The following is an 18,314-nucleotide window of genomic DNA, read 5'->3' on the forward strand; positions in this document are numbered from 1 at the left end:
CAAAGTGTCTGACGTGACTTTCCAACGTAGTCACGCTATATTTATCCGAGTCACGTCAACCAATTTAGCATGGCTCAGGCTGCCACGTCGAACCCACATGTAAAGGCACCGGAGTTTCCACTAGCGTGACCACTTTGGTCACACCAATGAATATGGTGTGACTACGTTGGGGAGTCACGCCAGATATTTTGGCGTGACAAAATGAACTAATTTCTGAAAATTTAGATTCTCACGGGTTATTATTAAAATATTAGTTTCAAAAAGACTTAAAAAAAAAACTCCTCGTTGGAACTCAGAGCAGTCGTCCGTCCGCATCTCGAGGCCCAGACTCGCACCAACACCAGAACCGGAAGCCGGCGGCGGAATAGGCCGTCGATCTCCGAGCAGCAGCGGCCACCGGCGATGGAGAAGGGAAAGGGTCTCGCCCGCCGCTGGGCGGTGGAGCTCCACGACGCCTCCTCCTCGTCGTCCTCCGCCGCCGTTCCCGACCCCCCCGGCTTCACCAGATCCGCACCCGACGCAGTAAACCCCCGCCCCCCCCCCCCCCCTCTCTCTTCTTCCTTCCACTGGTTTCCTGCTCGCTTGGGCGAATCCCGGAGGCCGGAATTCACATGGTTCCCTTGTCTCGCAGGACGACGCCACGGGCGCGCGCCAGCGCAAGGACTCCGAGGCCGCGTGGAAGGCGAAGGTTCGTTCGATCCATCCCTCTCGCGTGGTTGGTCAAGTATATCCAGGCCGCGTTCATCGCGACTTGGCAACTCGGATAGACAGAGTTTTGCAAAACCTGGATCTTGATCCGTGTGTGCTCTTCGGTGTGAGCAGAAAGCGTGGGAGGTAGCGCAGGCTCCGTTCAAGAACCTGATGATGATGGGCTTCATGATGTGGATGGCCGGGAGCACCGTCCACCTGTTCAGCATCGGGATCACCTTCTCCGCTCTGTGGCAGCCCCTCAGCGCGCTTCGATCCGTCGGGAAAGGTACCGCCTTTGCTGAAGCAAACTCTCTCCGCGGTTGCTAATTTAACTCCATGGATTTAAATTAGGCGTGAATCCTTGCAACTTTAGGACCGTTTTATCAGCAGCTTCGCATATGCCCTTGACCTTGTTAATTGGAATTGGCAATTTAGCATAGCTATGCTAGGAAGACTAGGGGTGCACTTGTGATGAATAGTCAATAGTAATTACTTTTGTAAGTTTTTTTAGGTGTTTTGGAACTGGCAATTTAGCATAGCTATGCTAGGAAGACTAGGGGTGCACTTGTGATGAATAGTCAATAGTAATTACTTTTGTAAGTTCTTTTAGGTGTTTTTCAGTCTGGCTGGCAGCCTCTTTGAACTTCCATATTCTGATCCATATTTTGTTAACTGCTTGATGTGTTTTGAAATTAAATCAGTTTAACTGTTGATCACTTGATGTATGTCCACATCGAATCATTCTGGAGGTGCAAGTAACCTTAGGCGCATTTTAGTATGGGAAAATAAGAAATATCTTACACTTACAACCCTTGTGCAGTGGATAAATCAAATATGTGGTCACGTTAATCATTCCTAAAATTAGAGTTGATAATTCTGCAATATATTTTTGTGACTCTAAAATCCTATATCTTGAACCATTGCAAATTTGCAATGATGACAACCAAGAAGCTTAGTGCTAGAAACAGGGCATGTAGCTGCTCTTCGGCTGTTTTCTGCAGTAAAACTGGTGATATGTAACATCATTGTGACCCCAATAAAGGAATAACATAGTCGCATCATGGCATGACTAAATTTCCATATTTAACTTACATGTTTTTCTTCTAGTAATATACTTACAATTTTAGGATTTGAGAACCGTTGCAACGCACGAGCACCTCACTAGTCAGTCACAAAGTGATACTAAAATTGCATCAGCTTGTTGGTTCTCTTTGGCCTTCAACAGGCACATTGTGTGGGAGTTATTTTATACACACACACACACACACAAACAAATGCAATTTTAGTATCACTTTGTGACTGACTAGTAAGGTACCCGTGCGTTGCAACGGTTCTCAAATCCTAAACCCAACCATTTAATTTGACACAAGATACAAACCAAGTAATCAAAAGATGACATGAATATATCACTAAGGTAGTATAGATCAAGATGGTTTATTGTTCTTCACATCCACTCAAATAGAATCAGGACAGCTACTACACTTAGCTGTCAAAAGACCAAACAAGGTAATATGCATCTTTTGGAACGTAATGTTGGACATAGTACCTACGTTCATAAAGCAAAATGTGTCGTAATGGTGTCGACATCAATTAAGTTCATAAACAAAAATGCTCTGCGATGCTTCAATTTTTTTTGCTGTAACAGAACAAACTTATTTTGATTCCTTTTTAACACTCAATTGATTCCATCATCATAGGACAGGCTCTCAACATTACACCTTCCTTTAGGCATTAAAAAGCAACAGTTGTCTCCTTGCTTAGCTATGTCTTTTTCTGTATCCACAAGAAGAAAATACATTCAAAGATTAAATCTATTGGATGAGTTAAGGTTTAGCAGAAGTAATAGCTGGTTGAATTTAGTAAGAAAAGATAAGTGCTAAAATTCCATGAAAAAGAGTGAGAAAAAGCAATGCACAATCAAGAATAGCTCCCAACAAAAACATTTCATAAAAAAATAGTATTGTATATGGTACATACATAGAACTTCTTACTATACCGCACTATCCACCAAATAGTACACAACTTCACTGTAGTACAACCAAATAAACATGTTTGATCTGCTGCTCTCTCCAATCAAATTGCATATTTAATTTAATCATATCTGGTAACTTCTTCAAATGGTTATTTCCATCTCTATACCTTGAGCTCTGCATGAATTGTTCATCTAATTATCTGCAAATGAGATGCGCCATAAGAATGTATCTTAGGCAGCCCACACTCTAGATGGTTAGTCAGCTTTCGCATCATACTCAGATGAAAAATGCAGGCAGAATATTTGTATTCTAATTCAAACATAAATTAAAGAGAATTCTCAAACATGATCAGTTCCCATGACCTATAATACATAGGGATCTTCGAACAGCAGAATGATACAAGTTGTAGCGCTCATCTGTTGAGTGTCCCAGATGAGCAAAAGCAGAACCAAGCAATTACTAGATTTGCAGGAGATTCAAGCAAACGAATGCAAGCTTTTTATATGGTCATTGCAAGAGCACATAACCATCACGGGTTAGCACATCAAGGAACCTAAAAAGCTTCATAAGGCATGGGGGACCAAATGAGTATGAAATACATTAAAAAAAATCGTGAGTGAACAACTCAGAAATTTGTAAGCAGAACACATGAGAAAAGATAAGTCCAGTTGCTGCAACTGTACAACAACAACAAAGCCTTTCAGTCCCAAACAAGTTGGGGTAGGCTAGAGATGAAACCCATAAGATCTTGCAAGTCTAGTCATTGCTGCAACTGTAAAACATCAAAATAAGATGAGGCTCACCTCGTGAAAGCATTGTTGGAATGGAGCCAATTTTGATACCAACATTGCTGGTGCTTCACTGGGACCAGTAGGGTACTCAGCTCCTTTAAAAGAGACACTTAATCTGACTGAAATCTCTGAGTAGGATAACTTTCTCTTCGGTAGGAAGGCCTAATTGTTAACAATTTTTTTTGAAACAACTGGAAAGTGAGAAAGCAGCACATGAACTATATCAGGATGTTGAGATCAAACGGTCAAGGGAAACACAATATTTTGAACAATGGTCCCTTTGGCTTTTGTGGAGGTAAAGCCAATCACTGGTGTATTCATCAAACTCCGTGGCCATGGCCACCACATAGCAATTGTGAGACAGCGCGATTGTAAGTTTATTACATAATCTTTCACACATTGTAAGGTTCATACCTCTCTATGACCAAGAATGCAATAAGGTAACAACCTGGTAGACAATGACTGCTACGGAAAGCCCCACAAAAATGCTCGAGACAACAGCCAGAGCTTTTGACAAGGGCAACTTACCTGCCAGCTCCCCAGCAGCCCATACAAACGAAACAAACAATTAGAATACAGCATCTTTTCTGTGGCGTCTTTTTATATCTTATAAACCTGCAGTGAAATAAAAGTCCTTCCGTATGTTCTTCTGAAGATACTGTAGCTTCCAGAACTAACATGCAAATGGAATTTTATGTTGAATTGTAAAAAATATATAAGAAATATCTGCTAGAGATATACACAAAAATAGGTAAAGTCCTTCCCTGTTAGAACTATGAATTAATAGTCAAAGTAAAACTGAACTTTACCTATAGGCAAGAACAACCAAGAAATAAATGCAGTGGTCACAATAATCCAATTGACATAGAACATCATTTTTTAACTCTCATTGTAGATATTACAAACAGTACAACACTTGCTCGATAGTTTGGATAGACAAATCTGCATTAATAATAAATATGATGTCCTGCATCTCCAATTATGTATCACATGTGATTATTGTTTTCTTTTCAATGCAAACACAATCGCTACTAATACATAAGATAAACAAGTCCAACTCTGCTATTGTCGGTGGATGAACACCGTAAGCGGGGATCCTGAGGGACCCCCTTTGAGATTCGACCGGTGGGCTGATTCTGGATCTACCTCGTACGTGGATTTAATGCGAATATATGAAATCTAGACGGGACGGATGATTGTCGGCTAGTGAGAGTAAATGCTCAAGGGATTTTAGACAGGTTCGGGCTGCACAGAGCGTAATATTCTACTCCTGTGTGTATGATATGCTATTAATGCTCTTGGAATGCCTTTCTCTGGATCTCTGTGTTACAAGGTTTTTTGTCTAAGTCTTGAACTTCGGTTTTGTTTTGATTCGTCCGGTCTATAAGGCTTTGTTCGTCTGTCTCCCTTGAGCTTGGACTTCTCAGAATTGTCAAAGAGCTTGGACTTCTACGGAGTGCACCTCCCTTCTATCCTATCGGGGGAGGCTCGGCGTGCCTAGAACGGGGCACGAGTCCCCGTACACCATAAATAGAAAGCAACATTATGGGGCTACAGTTTGACGTTACAGGGGTTGAAAATGCGCCTTTGGCTGGTCCCATCGCCCATTACGCCCAACTTTTAGCAGGTGCAGGGGGGGCCACCGGGCAGCCGCCGAACTGCCCCGCGTGCCCGTTCGGTCAGAGCGGAACTGACACAACAGCGGGGCAGGCGATACGCCTCGAACCTAGCGACGATATCTCCAAACCGTTTCCCTTATGGGCCCCGCAGGGTGACGTGCGATGGGACCTATCGCATTAAATGTCCCCACGCCTTCCTGCCAGGCGGTGGCAGGGACTGACTTACTCAGTACAACAGGCGTGGGGGAGAGTGGTTGGATGTGACCGGTCACGCTCCCTCTTAAATGCAGCATCGGGCCTCCCATCGATTGACACCTCACCGTGGAGCCTTTGTGGGGTCCACGGGTAAGGGGCTTCTCAGGTCCTCGGGGAACTTTGGGTACTCGGGGACCAACTGTTCTTGGCCCCGAGCGCCCTCTCCCGGGTTTGTCTTTTCTCGGGTCCTTGGGGAACTCCGGGTACTCGGGGACCACTGTTCATGGCCCTGAGCACCCCTCCCGGAACTGGCTCTTCTCGGGTCCTCGGGGAACTCCAGGTACTCGGGGACCACTGTTCATGGCCCCGAGCACCCCTTCCGGAACTAGCTCTTCTCGGCCCTTGGGGAGGTCCGAGGGATGGCGCCACGTGGCATTCCGCTATCCTGCCTCGGGACTTGGGGACCCCTGGTTCCCATGTCACCGATAGCTACCATGCCTCTCCAATCTTGGTCACTTGATGAAATCAAAGAACTGGAAACCAATTAATTCATCACAAAGAACAGTGATGGGTTCATATCTGTGTTATTTAGATCACCCTAAGTCATGGGTGGTCCCAACCTTGCCCTTACCCTGCATCCAAAATGGCTCTGCATGAACACAGATCGTTATAAATTCAGGCTATTTTGAATTGCAAAACATCTCTCACCTACGAACAGCAGTGCCCAAAGCTACAGGTTCTTTCTTGGCATGACCTCCAAGATTGCCGCATGCTCTAAGAGACTACTTATGTAGTGGTTTTCCTATTTCTTCGGCATGACCTCCAAGGAATCAGTTTTATGAATCATTCAACACAGGTTTTGGAAGGAATGTGCAACTCGGTCTAGCTCGGCAGTTGGCGAGGGAGCTCATGGTTTAGGCGGTTGGCAAGGGAGCTTGTGATCTCAGCGGTTGTGCGCAGTCTGCGACACACAGGAGGCGGTGTCTTCCTGGGTTGGGGGTGGTCAATTCACGATCTGTGACCCACCCTCACCGTTGGGTACTCCTCCATGGATGGAGAACACATCAGCCACTGACATTGTTGACAACGCTGAGCGGCAAAAGGGAGTTGATAGTGGGGGTGTGCGTGTGTGAGAGAGGTTGAGGAGGGGTGGCGGTGGTGGAGAGGAGGGGGCGTGCACAGCCGTGGACGGTGGCGTAGGCGAGGGGAGCCTGAGCGAAGGCAGCGCTGACGAAGCATGCGATGGAGGCTAAGAACGGTGGGGAGAACGGTGGGGAACGGATAGGATGGCTGGTTCAGTGGTTTTTTGTTTTCTCAATTTCAGATGGTAGGTACGGGAAAGTGGTAGGCGCGGTTTTTTCCCTTTTTTATTAGATAGGAAATTGGGGCAAGGGGGTGACGACGTAGCTACTGTTTTATATTAGTAGAGATTGAAATCTGAATAACTGATAGTCTGATACACGCAAATTGATTTAGGAGTCTCCAAAGCAATGTAATAAGATCTCCCAGTGCCTGAAATATTAACTTTGACAATGCAGCTGGTGGCACAATACCCCCGATTTCACTTGAATGCCACTTTAATTATCCGTTCTCTGTTTATTAGTAGTCAAAGCATATGGATCAGAGCAAAATAACATTGTTTGAATGTAATATGTATTGAAATGCAATCCATTGTGTGTTGCAAAATCTTTCCTTTGTTTGTGGTTATATGTTTCCCAAGTGATGACTGATAAGTGTTTGTCATGAAAAGAATTGAGCGGAAGAAATTGCAAACCATAACTAGAACTAGATTACCTGTGTGATTTCAAATATTATAAATGGGAAAGGACAATAGTACTTCTGTTACACTCCGCTTTTTTATTCTTGTGGAAATATGACATATTACATCGGGTTCTCTTACTACCTTGCATCAATGATTTCTTTAGGTCGTATCAAGCAAATATTCTAGCCATGATGTACCAAAATAGTGAATTAGTGATAACCTTAGTGTCCATGCAATTCAGACATTGAGCTTTTTCTTAAGAAATATCTGTATTTTTTTTCAGCTTTTGAACCATTTAAGGACCCAAGAGTGGATACTCTTGCTCCTAAGTTGCTCTTTATTGCTCTCAACTTGGCTGCCATGGGTTTGGGTGTATGGAAGGTAAGTTCTAATAACATGGTTATCTTATATTTCTATAAGCATTTCAGGTAATTAATATAACTGGTTCTGCAGCTTAATACATTGGGTCTTCTTCCAACAAATCCATCAGATTGGGTATCTTCGCTGTCTCCTGCTCGGGTATGTTGCTGATAACACCTAAATTTCTTGACTTCTCAGTGTTCAGTATTAACATGGCTTGTTCAATCAACTTTACTTTTTAAAATCAGGTCACAAAATTCAAACTATTGTTCGCCTGATTCATTTCTAATTTTTCAGTTGCATTCTTTAACTAATGATGCATATTACTTCTCTAGTGCCTGCTGTTAACCAGTGTTTTAAAAACTGGTACTCAGACTTGTTGCTACTAGTTGCCTGTACTAGTTTCAATCATGAATAGCCACTGAGATATCAGATGGAACAGTTTCATCTCTTGAGGACAGCTGCACTTTGCAGCCTATGAAGTGGCTCAAAACTATCTAATCATCCAATCGCAGTGAAAATGGTGTTTGAAAAATATCGCGGCTTTGTTGCTTTACTGAACAATTAACATGAAGCTTTGCCTAACTTGCGAACAATAGTAAGATCTCTTCTGGTTGATCAATGAATTAATGGTCACTGCCAGTGAAACATATGAGATGTAGCTTTGCTTAATGAAATGTGCCAATTTTACTGCAGTGACTAAAGGATGCTTTCTAAGTAAGCCAAATTTAATCCATGTCCACATGTTCTGTTACCTCCCATTTCAATACCATCCAAGTCAAGTTCTACAGGTCCAATAAAATGTTTGTTTGCCAACTGCTATTGTTCGTACAGGTTTATGTAATGTGTGTCAGTGGTTGCCTAAACTCATTATTTATTTCTCACGCCAGGAGGTTGACTATGTAATGTGTGTCAGTATATATTGGTTGCCTAAACTGATTATTTGCTTTTCTCACGGCAGGAGGTTGAATATGCTGGTGGAGGGATCCCATTGAACTAATCTCCTTTCCCTTCCCAAGTTTTACTACTTGAAGATGATATGTACTAAGTGAAATATTACTCTGCACTCTGCACTCTGCATACGGGAGAAGTGAAGTTTTCTGTGTGGACTATCTGTATTATTTTTCGCTGCAGTTGTACCAATTTTGTGACTGAATACCAATGTCACGGGATATTTACCCTACAGTAACAGGCTTAGATAAAGATAGCTTGTTCAGTTTCCTTGGTTCCTTTGTTTACCTTGTTTCAGAAGAAGAGAATCTGTTGCTACATGTTAATTCTCCTGAGTGGTTTGGTTATGCACGGGCTTCTGTTGTATTACTAGCTGTGAAGCTTGGCCAGCTCCTGCTTGCGCGTGCATCTGGGAGAATTTTCCTGATTACTGTAGGAATTGAACTGTGTTTTGTGAAATTCTTGCAAACTTTTTATGAAATTCCTGCGTCTAATTCTGAACAGCGTCATGGATTTATGAGTTCACAGTACATTGTTTCAGGTAATGGAACAACCCAAGTATAGGCAGCACCCAAGCAGGCAAACAGCCTCCACCCTCCACCCCTACCATCTTCCCTTCTTCTACCTTCTCTCCTCACCCTCCACCCCTACCTGTTGCCCTCCATTGCTTCAACCTCTATGTATCACCTTCTTTCCCCACCATTTTTATTGTAGCCCCCCTCCTCCCTTTCTAAACCCTTTTCCCCCACCATTCCAAGGACCAGGGCGGCCACCACCGTTGTCGCCATGGCGTGCCTCGCCGGCGCAGCCGGCACCCATTCGGCCGCCCTATGGTCCTTGCGTTCCCCCTCTCCGGTGACAAAAAATGTCTTCCAGCTGTGTCACTGCCATTGCTCTCTTTGTTGTCATCCTCGGCGCGGGCCACGCGGTAACCGTGGTCACCAGCGCTCGTGTCGGCGCCACGACAGCAGTCCGCCTCATCTTTCCCCGATGTTCCGGGAGGCGCCAGCGTTCCGGAACGCTGCCGAGTGTGGGGCGGACCGGTGGACATCGCCATGACGTTGGACGCCAACTACCTCCGCGGCACCATGGCCGCGGTGCTCTCCATCCTGCAGCACACGGCGTGCCCGGAGAGTGTGATCTTCCACTTCCTCACCGCCGAGCACGACGACAGCCTGGCCGCCGCGCTGCGCTCCACGTTCCCATTCCTCGACCTCCGGGTGTACCGCTCGACCCGTCGCGCGTCCGCGTCGGCGGCCGCATCTCCCGGTCGGTACGCCAGGAGCTGGACCGACACGCTGCCCGCGGACGTGAGTCGCGTGACGTACCTCGACTCCGACGTGATCGTGGTGGACGACATCCGGACGCTGGCCTCCGTGGACCTCGGAGGGCACGTGGTGGCGGCACCGGAGTACTGCCACGCTAACTTCCGCAACTACTTCACGGACGCGTTCTGGTCGGACACGGCGCTGGACGGCACATTCCGCGGGCGGCGGCCCTGCTACTTCAACACGGGCGTGATGGTGATGGATGTGGAGAAGTGGCGCACCGGCGGGTACACGCGGCGGGTGGAGGAGTGGATGGCGGTGCAGAAGCAGTGGCGGATCTACCACCTCGGCTCGCTGCCGCCGTTCCTGCTGGTTCTTGCCGGGGACATCCGGGCGGTGACCACCGGTGGAACCAGCACGGGCTCGGGCCTCGGGGGCGACTACGTCGAGGGCTGCTGCCGAGGGCTCCACCCGGGCCCCATCAGCCTGCTCCACTGGAGCGGCAAGGTCAAGCCGTGGCTCCGGCTCGACGCGCGGCGGCCCTGCGCCGTGGACTACCTCTGGGCGCCCTACGACCTCTACCGGCACTCATCGCCGGTGATCGAGGAGTGGTGAGCATGCAGTCAGCACCTGAGGACCTAGCAGTGGTAGGACGTGCAGTTCTTGTAGAAGGGGAGGCGCATGCACTCACGCAATGCTACAGAACAAAGATAAAAGAGAAGACAGGGAAATGGAAGGAGGATTGGAACTCACCTGGTGTTCTTGGGGTCTTGATTGGAATGCAGATTGAGGAGAAGGGCACGACTTGCTTCCTTCTTTTGATTCATGGGTATCTCCTTTTTGAAAATGTGCAATTCACCCTCTTAATTTTGTATATATATATATAGGTGATGTTGTAACTTGTAAACATTAGTATATATGCATGGTGGGGAAACTCATGCTGACAAATGTATGTATTACTGTATTGTATATCTTCAGTTCATGTTAATACAAACACAGGTTTCATATAAGGTAGCAATTGTTAAAAAAATGCATATACAGGGCTGGCATTTATGTATTTTTTAAAAGAAAATTACAGGTAAGTTTGGCTATACATCACACAGTAAACCTATAGTTTTGTGATAGAAGATCTTAAATATGTAGATCGGTTGCACAGACACGTTAAAATCTATAGGTTTGCGACAATTTTGCCAATAAATTTACTCTTTTTTCTTCCAAGAAAAGGATAGGAGCTTTTCTATTTATGTACAAGTAGGACAAAATTTCTTTACGTGGGTTAGGATATCTAAATACAACACTAGACTATTACTCTCTCCATTTCACTATATAAGTTTAATGAAAAGTAGATGAGAAATGGCGACACATGCCCCTCTTCCACGTCAAGTAGAATTAGAGAGTGAGATTTGGCAATAACTACACTCTCTTTTATCCTCCATGTCATTTGCACCGATATCCTTTTCGTTTGACTTTGTCAACACGCTGTCTTTATCGTTCTCCATCCATGCTTTGCTTGACCTCCATGTGTACCGCTAGGATTACCCTTGACTCTAGCCAGCTTCCTTGATCGTCCGGCACCAAGTCTCCCGCTTAGCCCCAATCATCCCGTCGTCGACTGCCAATTTGCATCCATCACCTGCACACTATGAAACAAGCAAACATATTTCTCCCACTCCAAACTATCTCCAGATTAGCTCAAAACAAAAATCCTCAAATAAAAGCACATCATGCAAAAATCATAAACACCGGATGTTCTGGTGCGTTCTGCTCCTAAACACCGGACCATCCGGTAAGTTCAATTTCATTTGTGCACATAAAATTTGTTCTCTGCAAGGAAAGCTCCGGTGAGATGTTCCGGTGATCTCATGTCCATCACCAATTCATCCGGTCACTTCACATGCACTAGACTCTCATTTACAACCTATCTGCAAGAATTTGTCCAGTGAATAATACCAGTGTGCACAAGGCATAAACATCGAATGTTCCAATGCGTTCATCTCCACCTGACTCACTTCTGCACCCTCTCTGCAAGAATTAGTCCAGTGACGTCGCTTGACCTCATCGGACCATCCGATGCACTACTTTCACTTTTCTTTCTACGCTGAAATGCTCCGGTACTTCCTTCACCCTAACACCGGACAATAAGGTGAGTGCAAAATCCTAAGCACCGGATGATCCGGTGAGGTAATTCTTTCTAGACTCACATCAACTCCATTGTACTTTCCAACAATGGTTAGCCATAAGAAAAATCATGCATAAACATACTCATGCCAACCAAGTTCCACTCAAGACCAACATTGGCAATGACTCATCACAAATAAACCAAGACACATCTCAACTTGGTTTCTCAATCTCCCTCTTGATGATTCCATTGATAACACACATAAATATCAAGGAAAGAGTTGAAACACAAGAACCAATAAGCACATCTAAGTGATCCAAAGGCCAAAGAAGAGTAAGAACAAGATCACTTAGTATAAGATGGATCTGCAAAAGCCCAAAACTGGAAACCAAAAAGAAACAATCAAAGCTTGATTTTTCTCTCACTTATATCCTTTTTCTCTCCCCCTTATTGGCAATGGATTTATCATGAATGCACAATGATATAAAGGCATGCAAGGGCTCCCCCTATCTTATGCAATTTCTTCCATTTTACTTCCCCTTGGGTAATGCGGAAAATGTGCGAATGCGATGCAAACCTATAAATCTTCACATATAGATTACAAAGCACTTTCAAGGCTAGAGATGTCAAAGCACTATAAAAAGTAAACAATATAACTCAAAAGCACACAAAGTCTTAAAGCGATTCCATGTCACAAGCACCAGGAGTATAGCAAATTTTGATCATATTGTTCAATTATCAAAAAGATGTCACCATAAAAACATCCATAGTTTCATGATCAGTGTAAAGATTAGTAAAACTAGTGCTATATCAAGTTCAAACTAGGCAACTAAGTTCAACCCGACGGGCTATGCAAACACTCACATATCAATCAAAATCTTAGTTGGATAAGATGAAAAATAACATACTTAGCACAAAAGCACTAGTTAAATTTATCATTTGATCATTTCTTATCCTCAAGTGAACTTTGGCAACCATGGGTTCTCATCTTTGGCAAACCACATGAAGCATTAAGCCACCATATTAGATGCAATATTAGCTCAAAATTTGATCACTTATTTGATGAACTTAACATAGGATTCAAGAGATGTAAATTTTTATAAAGCCAAGACAAGTTGTGCCTTTGCAACACAAAATACCATATGCTCTCCTAAGGGTTAATCATGGGCTGAACATTTACATAGACAATGGTCAAGGACCACCAATCCACTGAACTGAACAAAGCGGTCTAGCATAAACTTTTCACAGAACTAGCACTAATTTAAGCACTAATCAAGTTAAAGCAAACACTCAAAAGTGAAAAATGATTAGGTTTACCATTCACATTTTAAGTTCATTCTTAGAAAATACAAGGTAGCTTAACAGATTTCATGCTATGTCTCAAAAAAGAGTCTAAGCTTGCACAAATTGTTATATATTCACTACACTTAAAACAAATTCACACCTAGTATAAGAAAGTGCAATGAACATATAAGTGAAGCTCATCTAGTATGTTTATCTTACAAAATGCTATGCAATACAAATGCAACAAAAATAAGATAGAGTATGTACATAAAAGACTCCCTCTCACACAATGCCATAGGGATGGCACACACTAAACTCACCCCTCAAATAGGCAAATCTAATAGCATATAAAGGTTTGGTGAAGATGCCGGTTAGCTGGTATTGGATATCAATGTATTTCAAATATATATCCTCTTTCTCATTGTGATCTCTTAAGAAGTGAAATCTCACATCTATGTATTTGGTTTTGGAATACTGGACTGGGTTATTAGCTAGGCATATAGTACTGGTATTGCCACACAAAAGTAGCATACTCTTGAAATCTAACCCAAAATCTCTCAAGGTAGTAATCATCCACAAAATTTGTGAGCAACAACTAGCGGCAGCTACATATTCAGCTTCAGCAATAGATTGCGCAACGCAAGAATACTTGCAAGAAGACCAACATACAAGAGAAGTACCTAAGAAATGACACGTACTAGAAGTACTCTTCTTGTCAATTCTACACCTAGTAAAATCCGCATAAGAAAAACCTCGAAGAGAAAGCGAAGAGGAAGCAGAAAATCAGAGTCCATACTCGAGAGTGTGCTTGAGGTACCTCAGAATGTGTTTCACCTCTTGGCGGTGAGACGTCCTTGGTGAAGCTTGGAAGCACGCGCAGAGACAGATGACGAAGTGGATGTCCGATCTTATCACCGTTAGATATAGGAGGGAGCCAATCATGCTCTGAATTCCCTTCATCCGGATCAAGCACAATCGAGGTAGCCATCAATGTTGCCAAGGGATTCACGTCACTCATGTCGAACTTCTTCAGCAACTCCTTGGTGTACTTCATTTGGTGGATGAATTTACCCTGCTTGCATTGCTTCATTTGAAGTCCAAGGAAGAAGTTGAGCTCATTCATCATCGACATCTCGAACTCCCTGCTCATAGTTTCCGCAAACTTGGCCACAAATGCATGAGAAGAGCCACCAAAAATGATATCATCCACGTAAATCTGAACAAATAGAAAATTTTTGTCATGCCTAAGAGCGAATAAAGTTTTATCAACCGACCCCATGACATACACATACTTTAACAAGAAAAGACTTAAGCCTATTATACCAAGACCTAGGAGCTTGCTTAAGCCCATACAAAACTTTCTGAAGCTTGTATACTCTATATGGGTATTTAGTCTGAAGCTTGTATATTCTATGTGGGTATTTAGTCTGAAGCTTCTATATTCTATGTGGGTATTTAGTGTGTTCAAAGTCTAGGGGTTGCTTGACATAGACGTCTTCCTGTATGAAACCATTTAGAAACACACTCTTGACATCCATTTGATATAGCTTTAAACCCTGGGATGCTGCAAAAGTAAGAAGAATCCTAATAGCTTTTAGCTTAGGTACTGGTGCAAAGATCTCTCCAAAGTCTATCTCCTCTATTTGAGTGAAATCCTTAGCCACTAGTCTAGCCTCGTTTCTCACTGTAGACCCATCCTCCCCCTGTTTGTTTTTGAAAACCCATTTTATGCATATGGTGTGAACATTGGGAGGTGGATCTACAAGGATCCAAACTTAGTTTCTCTCCAAGTTTTCTAACTCTTCATGCATGACATTGACCCAATTTAAATCAAATAAAATATGTTCAACATCATGAGGCTCAAAAGAAGCAACGAATGCAGAATTAGTAAAATAAGCATGAGAAGCGGACTTGGACCTAGTTACTCTTTCACTGAGATCTCCGATCATCATGTGTGGGGGATGTCACCGCTGAAAGTGTTGAGGAGCCTCATGCCTTGAGAGCCCCCCCCCCCTCTCAAACAAAGCTGGTGCGGACTCAAAAGTAGCTGAAGTGGAAGTAGAGGCTGTAAGACCCTCTGCTGGAGTAGAAGAAGTAGGAGCCAGACAAATCTCATGAATATCCCTTCCATGTGGTGTGTGAATTTCCTGATGTCTTTCCAGATGAGTTGCCAGGGATGCCACCTAACCGAGCAGTAAAATTCTCGATTGATCTTTTGCCCGGAACGGCCCCAATTTCGAAGAGGTCTTACAAGATGCCGCTAAATGAATTGGTGGAACTGAAGAAGCAGTTGAAGAAGTTGCTAGAGAAGAGGTTTATTCATCCGAGCTCCTCACATTGGGGATGCTCGGCACTCTTTGTGAAGAAGAAGGATGGTACCCTGCGGATGTGTGTTGATTACCGCCTGCTGAATGAGGTCACTATCTAGAATAAGTATCCGCTTCCCAGGATCGATATTCTGTTCGATCAGTTCATCGGTGCCCGGGTTTTCTCAAAGATTGACTTGAGATTGAGCTATCATTAAATCAAGGTTCGACCGGAGGATATTCCGAAGACGACTTTCTCGATTTGTTATGGTCTTTATGAGTTTACCGTCATGTCCTTTGGCTTGACGAATGCCCCGGCGTTCTTCATGTACTTGATGAACACTGTTTTCATGGAAGAACTTGACAAGTTTGTCGTGGTTTTCATCGATGACATTCTTATATACTCCAAGACTGAGGAAGAGCATGCAGATCACCTCCGTGTTGTTCTTGGCTGCCTTCGAAATCACAAACTGTATGCCAAGTTCAGCAAGTGTGAGTTCTGACTCAAAGAGGTTGCCTTCCTAGGTCATGTCTTGTCAGAGAATGGAGTTATAGTTGACCCGAGCAAGGTGCAGGATGTGCTCAATTGGGTGCAGCTCAGAAGTGTCACTGACATCCGGAGTTTTCTTGGACTTGCGGGTTATTACCGCTGGTTCATCGAAAACTTCTCCAAGATCGCTAAGCTTATGACTGAGTTGTTGAAGAAGAGAAATGTATTTGAGTGGTCAAGTAAATGTGAGTCGGCTTTCCAAACCTTGAAGACACTGCTCACGACCGCTTCCGTTCTCGCTCAGCCTAATGTGGGCAAAGGCTCGATGTCTATTGCGATGCTTCCCACATAGGCCTCGGATGTGTCCTCATGCAGGAGGACAGGGTTGTTACTTATGCCTCACGACAGTTGAAGCACCATGAAGAGAACTATCCAACTCATGACTTAGAGCTTGCGGCAGTTGTGCACGCTCTGAAGATGTGGCGCCATTATCTGCTGGGAAATCTATGTCATATCTATACATATCACAAAAGCCTCAAGTATATCTTTACTCATGCGGATCTGAACATGAGGCAGCGAAGATGGCTCGAATTGATCAAAGACTACGAGCTGGATTCGTGATTATCCTGGCAAGGCGAATGTGGTCGCCGATGCCTTAAGTCGAAAGGCTCAATGCAATTGCCTTGTGGCCAAGCTCGGAAATATCACACTTTGAGATGAATTCCGCCAGTTTAGAATTGAAATGGTTCCGGATGGCTTTCTTGCTAACTTGGAGATCAAGTCCACCCTTCTGGATGAAATCAAGCAAGCTCAGAAAGGTGATAAGGGCATGGATTGAATTAGAGACAAGATGAAGGAAGGCAAGACCACGTGTTTTACTGAGGACAATCAAGGTGTCCTATGGTTCCTAAAGTTGAGACATTGAGGAAGAAAATTCTGGATAAAACTCATGACTCTTTGTTATCCATCCATCCAGGAAACACAAAAATGTATCAAGACCTCAAGCCACGTTTTTGGCGGACTCGCATGAAGCGAGAAATCGCTCGATATATTGCTGAATGTGATGTCTGCCGAAGAGTCAAGGTCAAACACCTCAGACCGGCCGGTATGCTCCAGCCTTTACCCATTCCCTCCTAGAAATGGGAGGAGATCGGCATGGATTTCATTACTGGATTGCCGAGGACTTCCCAAGGTTATGACTTGATTTGGGTCATTATGGACCGATTGACAAAGTCTGCTCATTTCCTTCCTGTCAAGACCACGCATTCAGTCAAGCAATATGCAGAGTTGTATCTCACTCAGATTATTTTGCCTCCATGGGATTCCAAAGAAGATCATTTCTGATCAAGGCACTCAATTCACTTCTCATTTCTGGAGGAGCCTCCACGAAGCTATGGGAACCGAGCTCTTCCACAGTACCTCATACCACCCATAGACCAATGGTCAGATTGAACGGGTGAACCAAATTCTAGAAGACATGCTCCGAGCTTGTGTCCTCACATATGGGAAGAAGTGGGAAATCTGCTTTCCGTTTGCCAAGTTCTCAAACACCAATAGCTGTCAGTCAAGTATTGAGATGTCACCGTTTGAAGCTCTCTATGGCCGAAGATGCCAAACGCCCCTGAATTGGTCCGAATCTGGTAAAAGAGCTTTTTAGGTCCGGATTTGGTCAAAGAGGCAGAAGAGCATGTTCTGACAGTTCAGAAGTGTCTCCTCACGGCACAATCATGGCAGAAGAACTATGCAGATTGTCGCCACTAAGATCTTGAATTCGCCATTGGAGACTTTGTGTATCTCAAGCTATCTCCACTCAAAGGGGTTCGCCGCTTTCAAGTCAAAGGTAAGCTAGCGCCTCGTTACGTGGGACTATTCCAAATTGTTGCCCGGCGTGGAGAGGTAGCATATCAGTTGGACTTGCCTCCGTCCCTCTCCGATGTTCACAATGTCTTTCACATGTCGCAACTGAAGAAATATCTTCGGATCCCAACCGAAGTCATTGAAGTGGCAAACCAAGAGTTGTAGCCGGATCTTACATATTGTGAGCGACCAATCCGGATTTTGGATGAAGCAGAATGCAAAACTCGGTGTCATTTTATCAAGTTTGTGAAAGTCCAGTGGAGCAACCACACCGAGGACGAAGCGACTTGGGAGCGTGAGGATAAGATCCGCTCTGAGTATCCCGAGCTTTTTGAAAACTTGTAATTACCATTATAATATGTGCACATTGGAACATCTCACGTGTCTATGTTCATCGCGATCCCCTTCTCCCAAGGATTTCCAAATCTAGGGACGAGATTCTTTTAACGGGGGGAGGTTGTCACGTCCTAAATCCGTAATCACATAATTAAGCATAATCAGACTTCTTAAGCATTTTATTTAATTTTGTGTAATTGTATTTTGGAATGCCGGTGTAATTTGTTTAGAGTCAATCGGGCAAGAGAAAGAATTTTGAGAGAGAAAAGAATGAAATTCACAATTAAAACAGACCCCTTTCTCTTCCACGTGG

The 18,314-nt window shown here is 44.1% G+C and overlaps 2 protein-coding genes across 2 annotated transcripts; both read left to right on the top strand.

Moving 5' to 3' along the window:
• The first annotated feature begins 287 nt into the window (after positions 1-287).
• On the top strand, positions 288-8,822 carry LOC133916067 (ER membrane protein complex subunit 4-like). The gene is made up of 6 exons (XM_062359557.1): positions 288-522; positions 632-688; positions 823-976; positions 7,314-7,411; positions 7,484-7,549; positions 8,352-8,822. Exons 1-6 carry the CDS (start codon positions 403-405, stop codon positions 8,388-8,390), a joined length of 534 nt encoding a protein of 177 aa, XP_062215541.1. The 5' UTR covers positions 288-402; the 3' UTR covers positions 8,391-8,822.
• Positions 8,823-9,313: 491 nt separating this feature from the next.
• LOC133914317 (probable galacturonosyltransferase-like 4) lies at positions 9,314-10,344 on the top strand. The gene is given in 3 exon segments (XM_062357436.1): positions 9,314-10,006; positions 10,009-10,028; positions 10,030-10,344. Coding segments are annotated over 3 exon segments (825 nt in total). The 5' UTR covers positions 9,314-9,396; the 3' UTR covers positions 10,225-10,344.
• The last annotated feature ends 7,970 nt before the right edge of the window (positions 10,345-18,314 follow it).

The sequence above is a fragment of the Phragmites australis genome, chromosome 4 (genome assembly GCF_958298935.1).
Source record: "Phragmites australis chromosome 4, lpPhrAust1.1, whole genome shotgun sequence".
In the NCBI taxonomy this organism is placed as follows: domain Eukaryota; kingdom Viridiplantae; phylum Streptophyta; class Magnoliopsida; order Poales; family Poaceae; genus Phragmites; species Phragmites australis.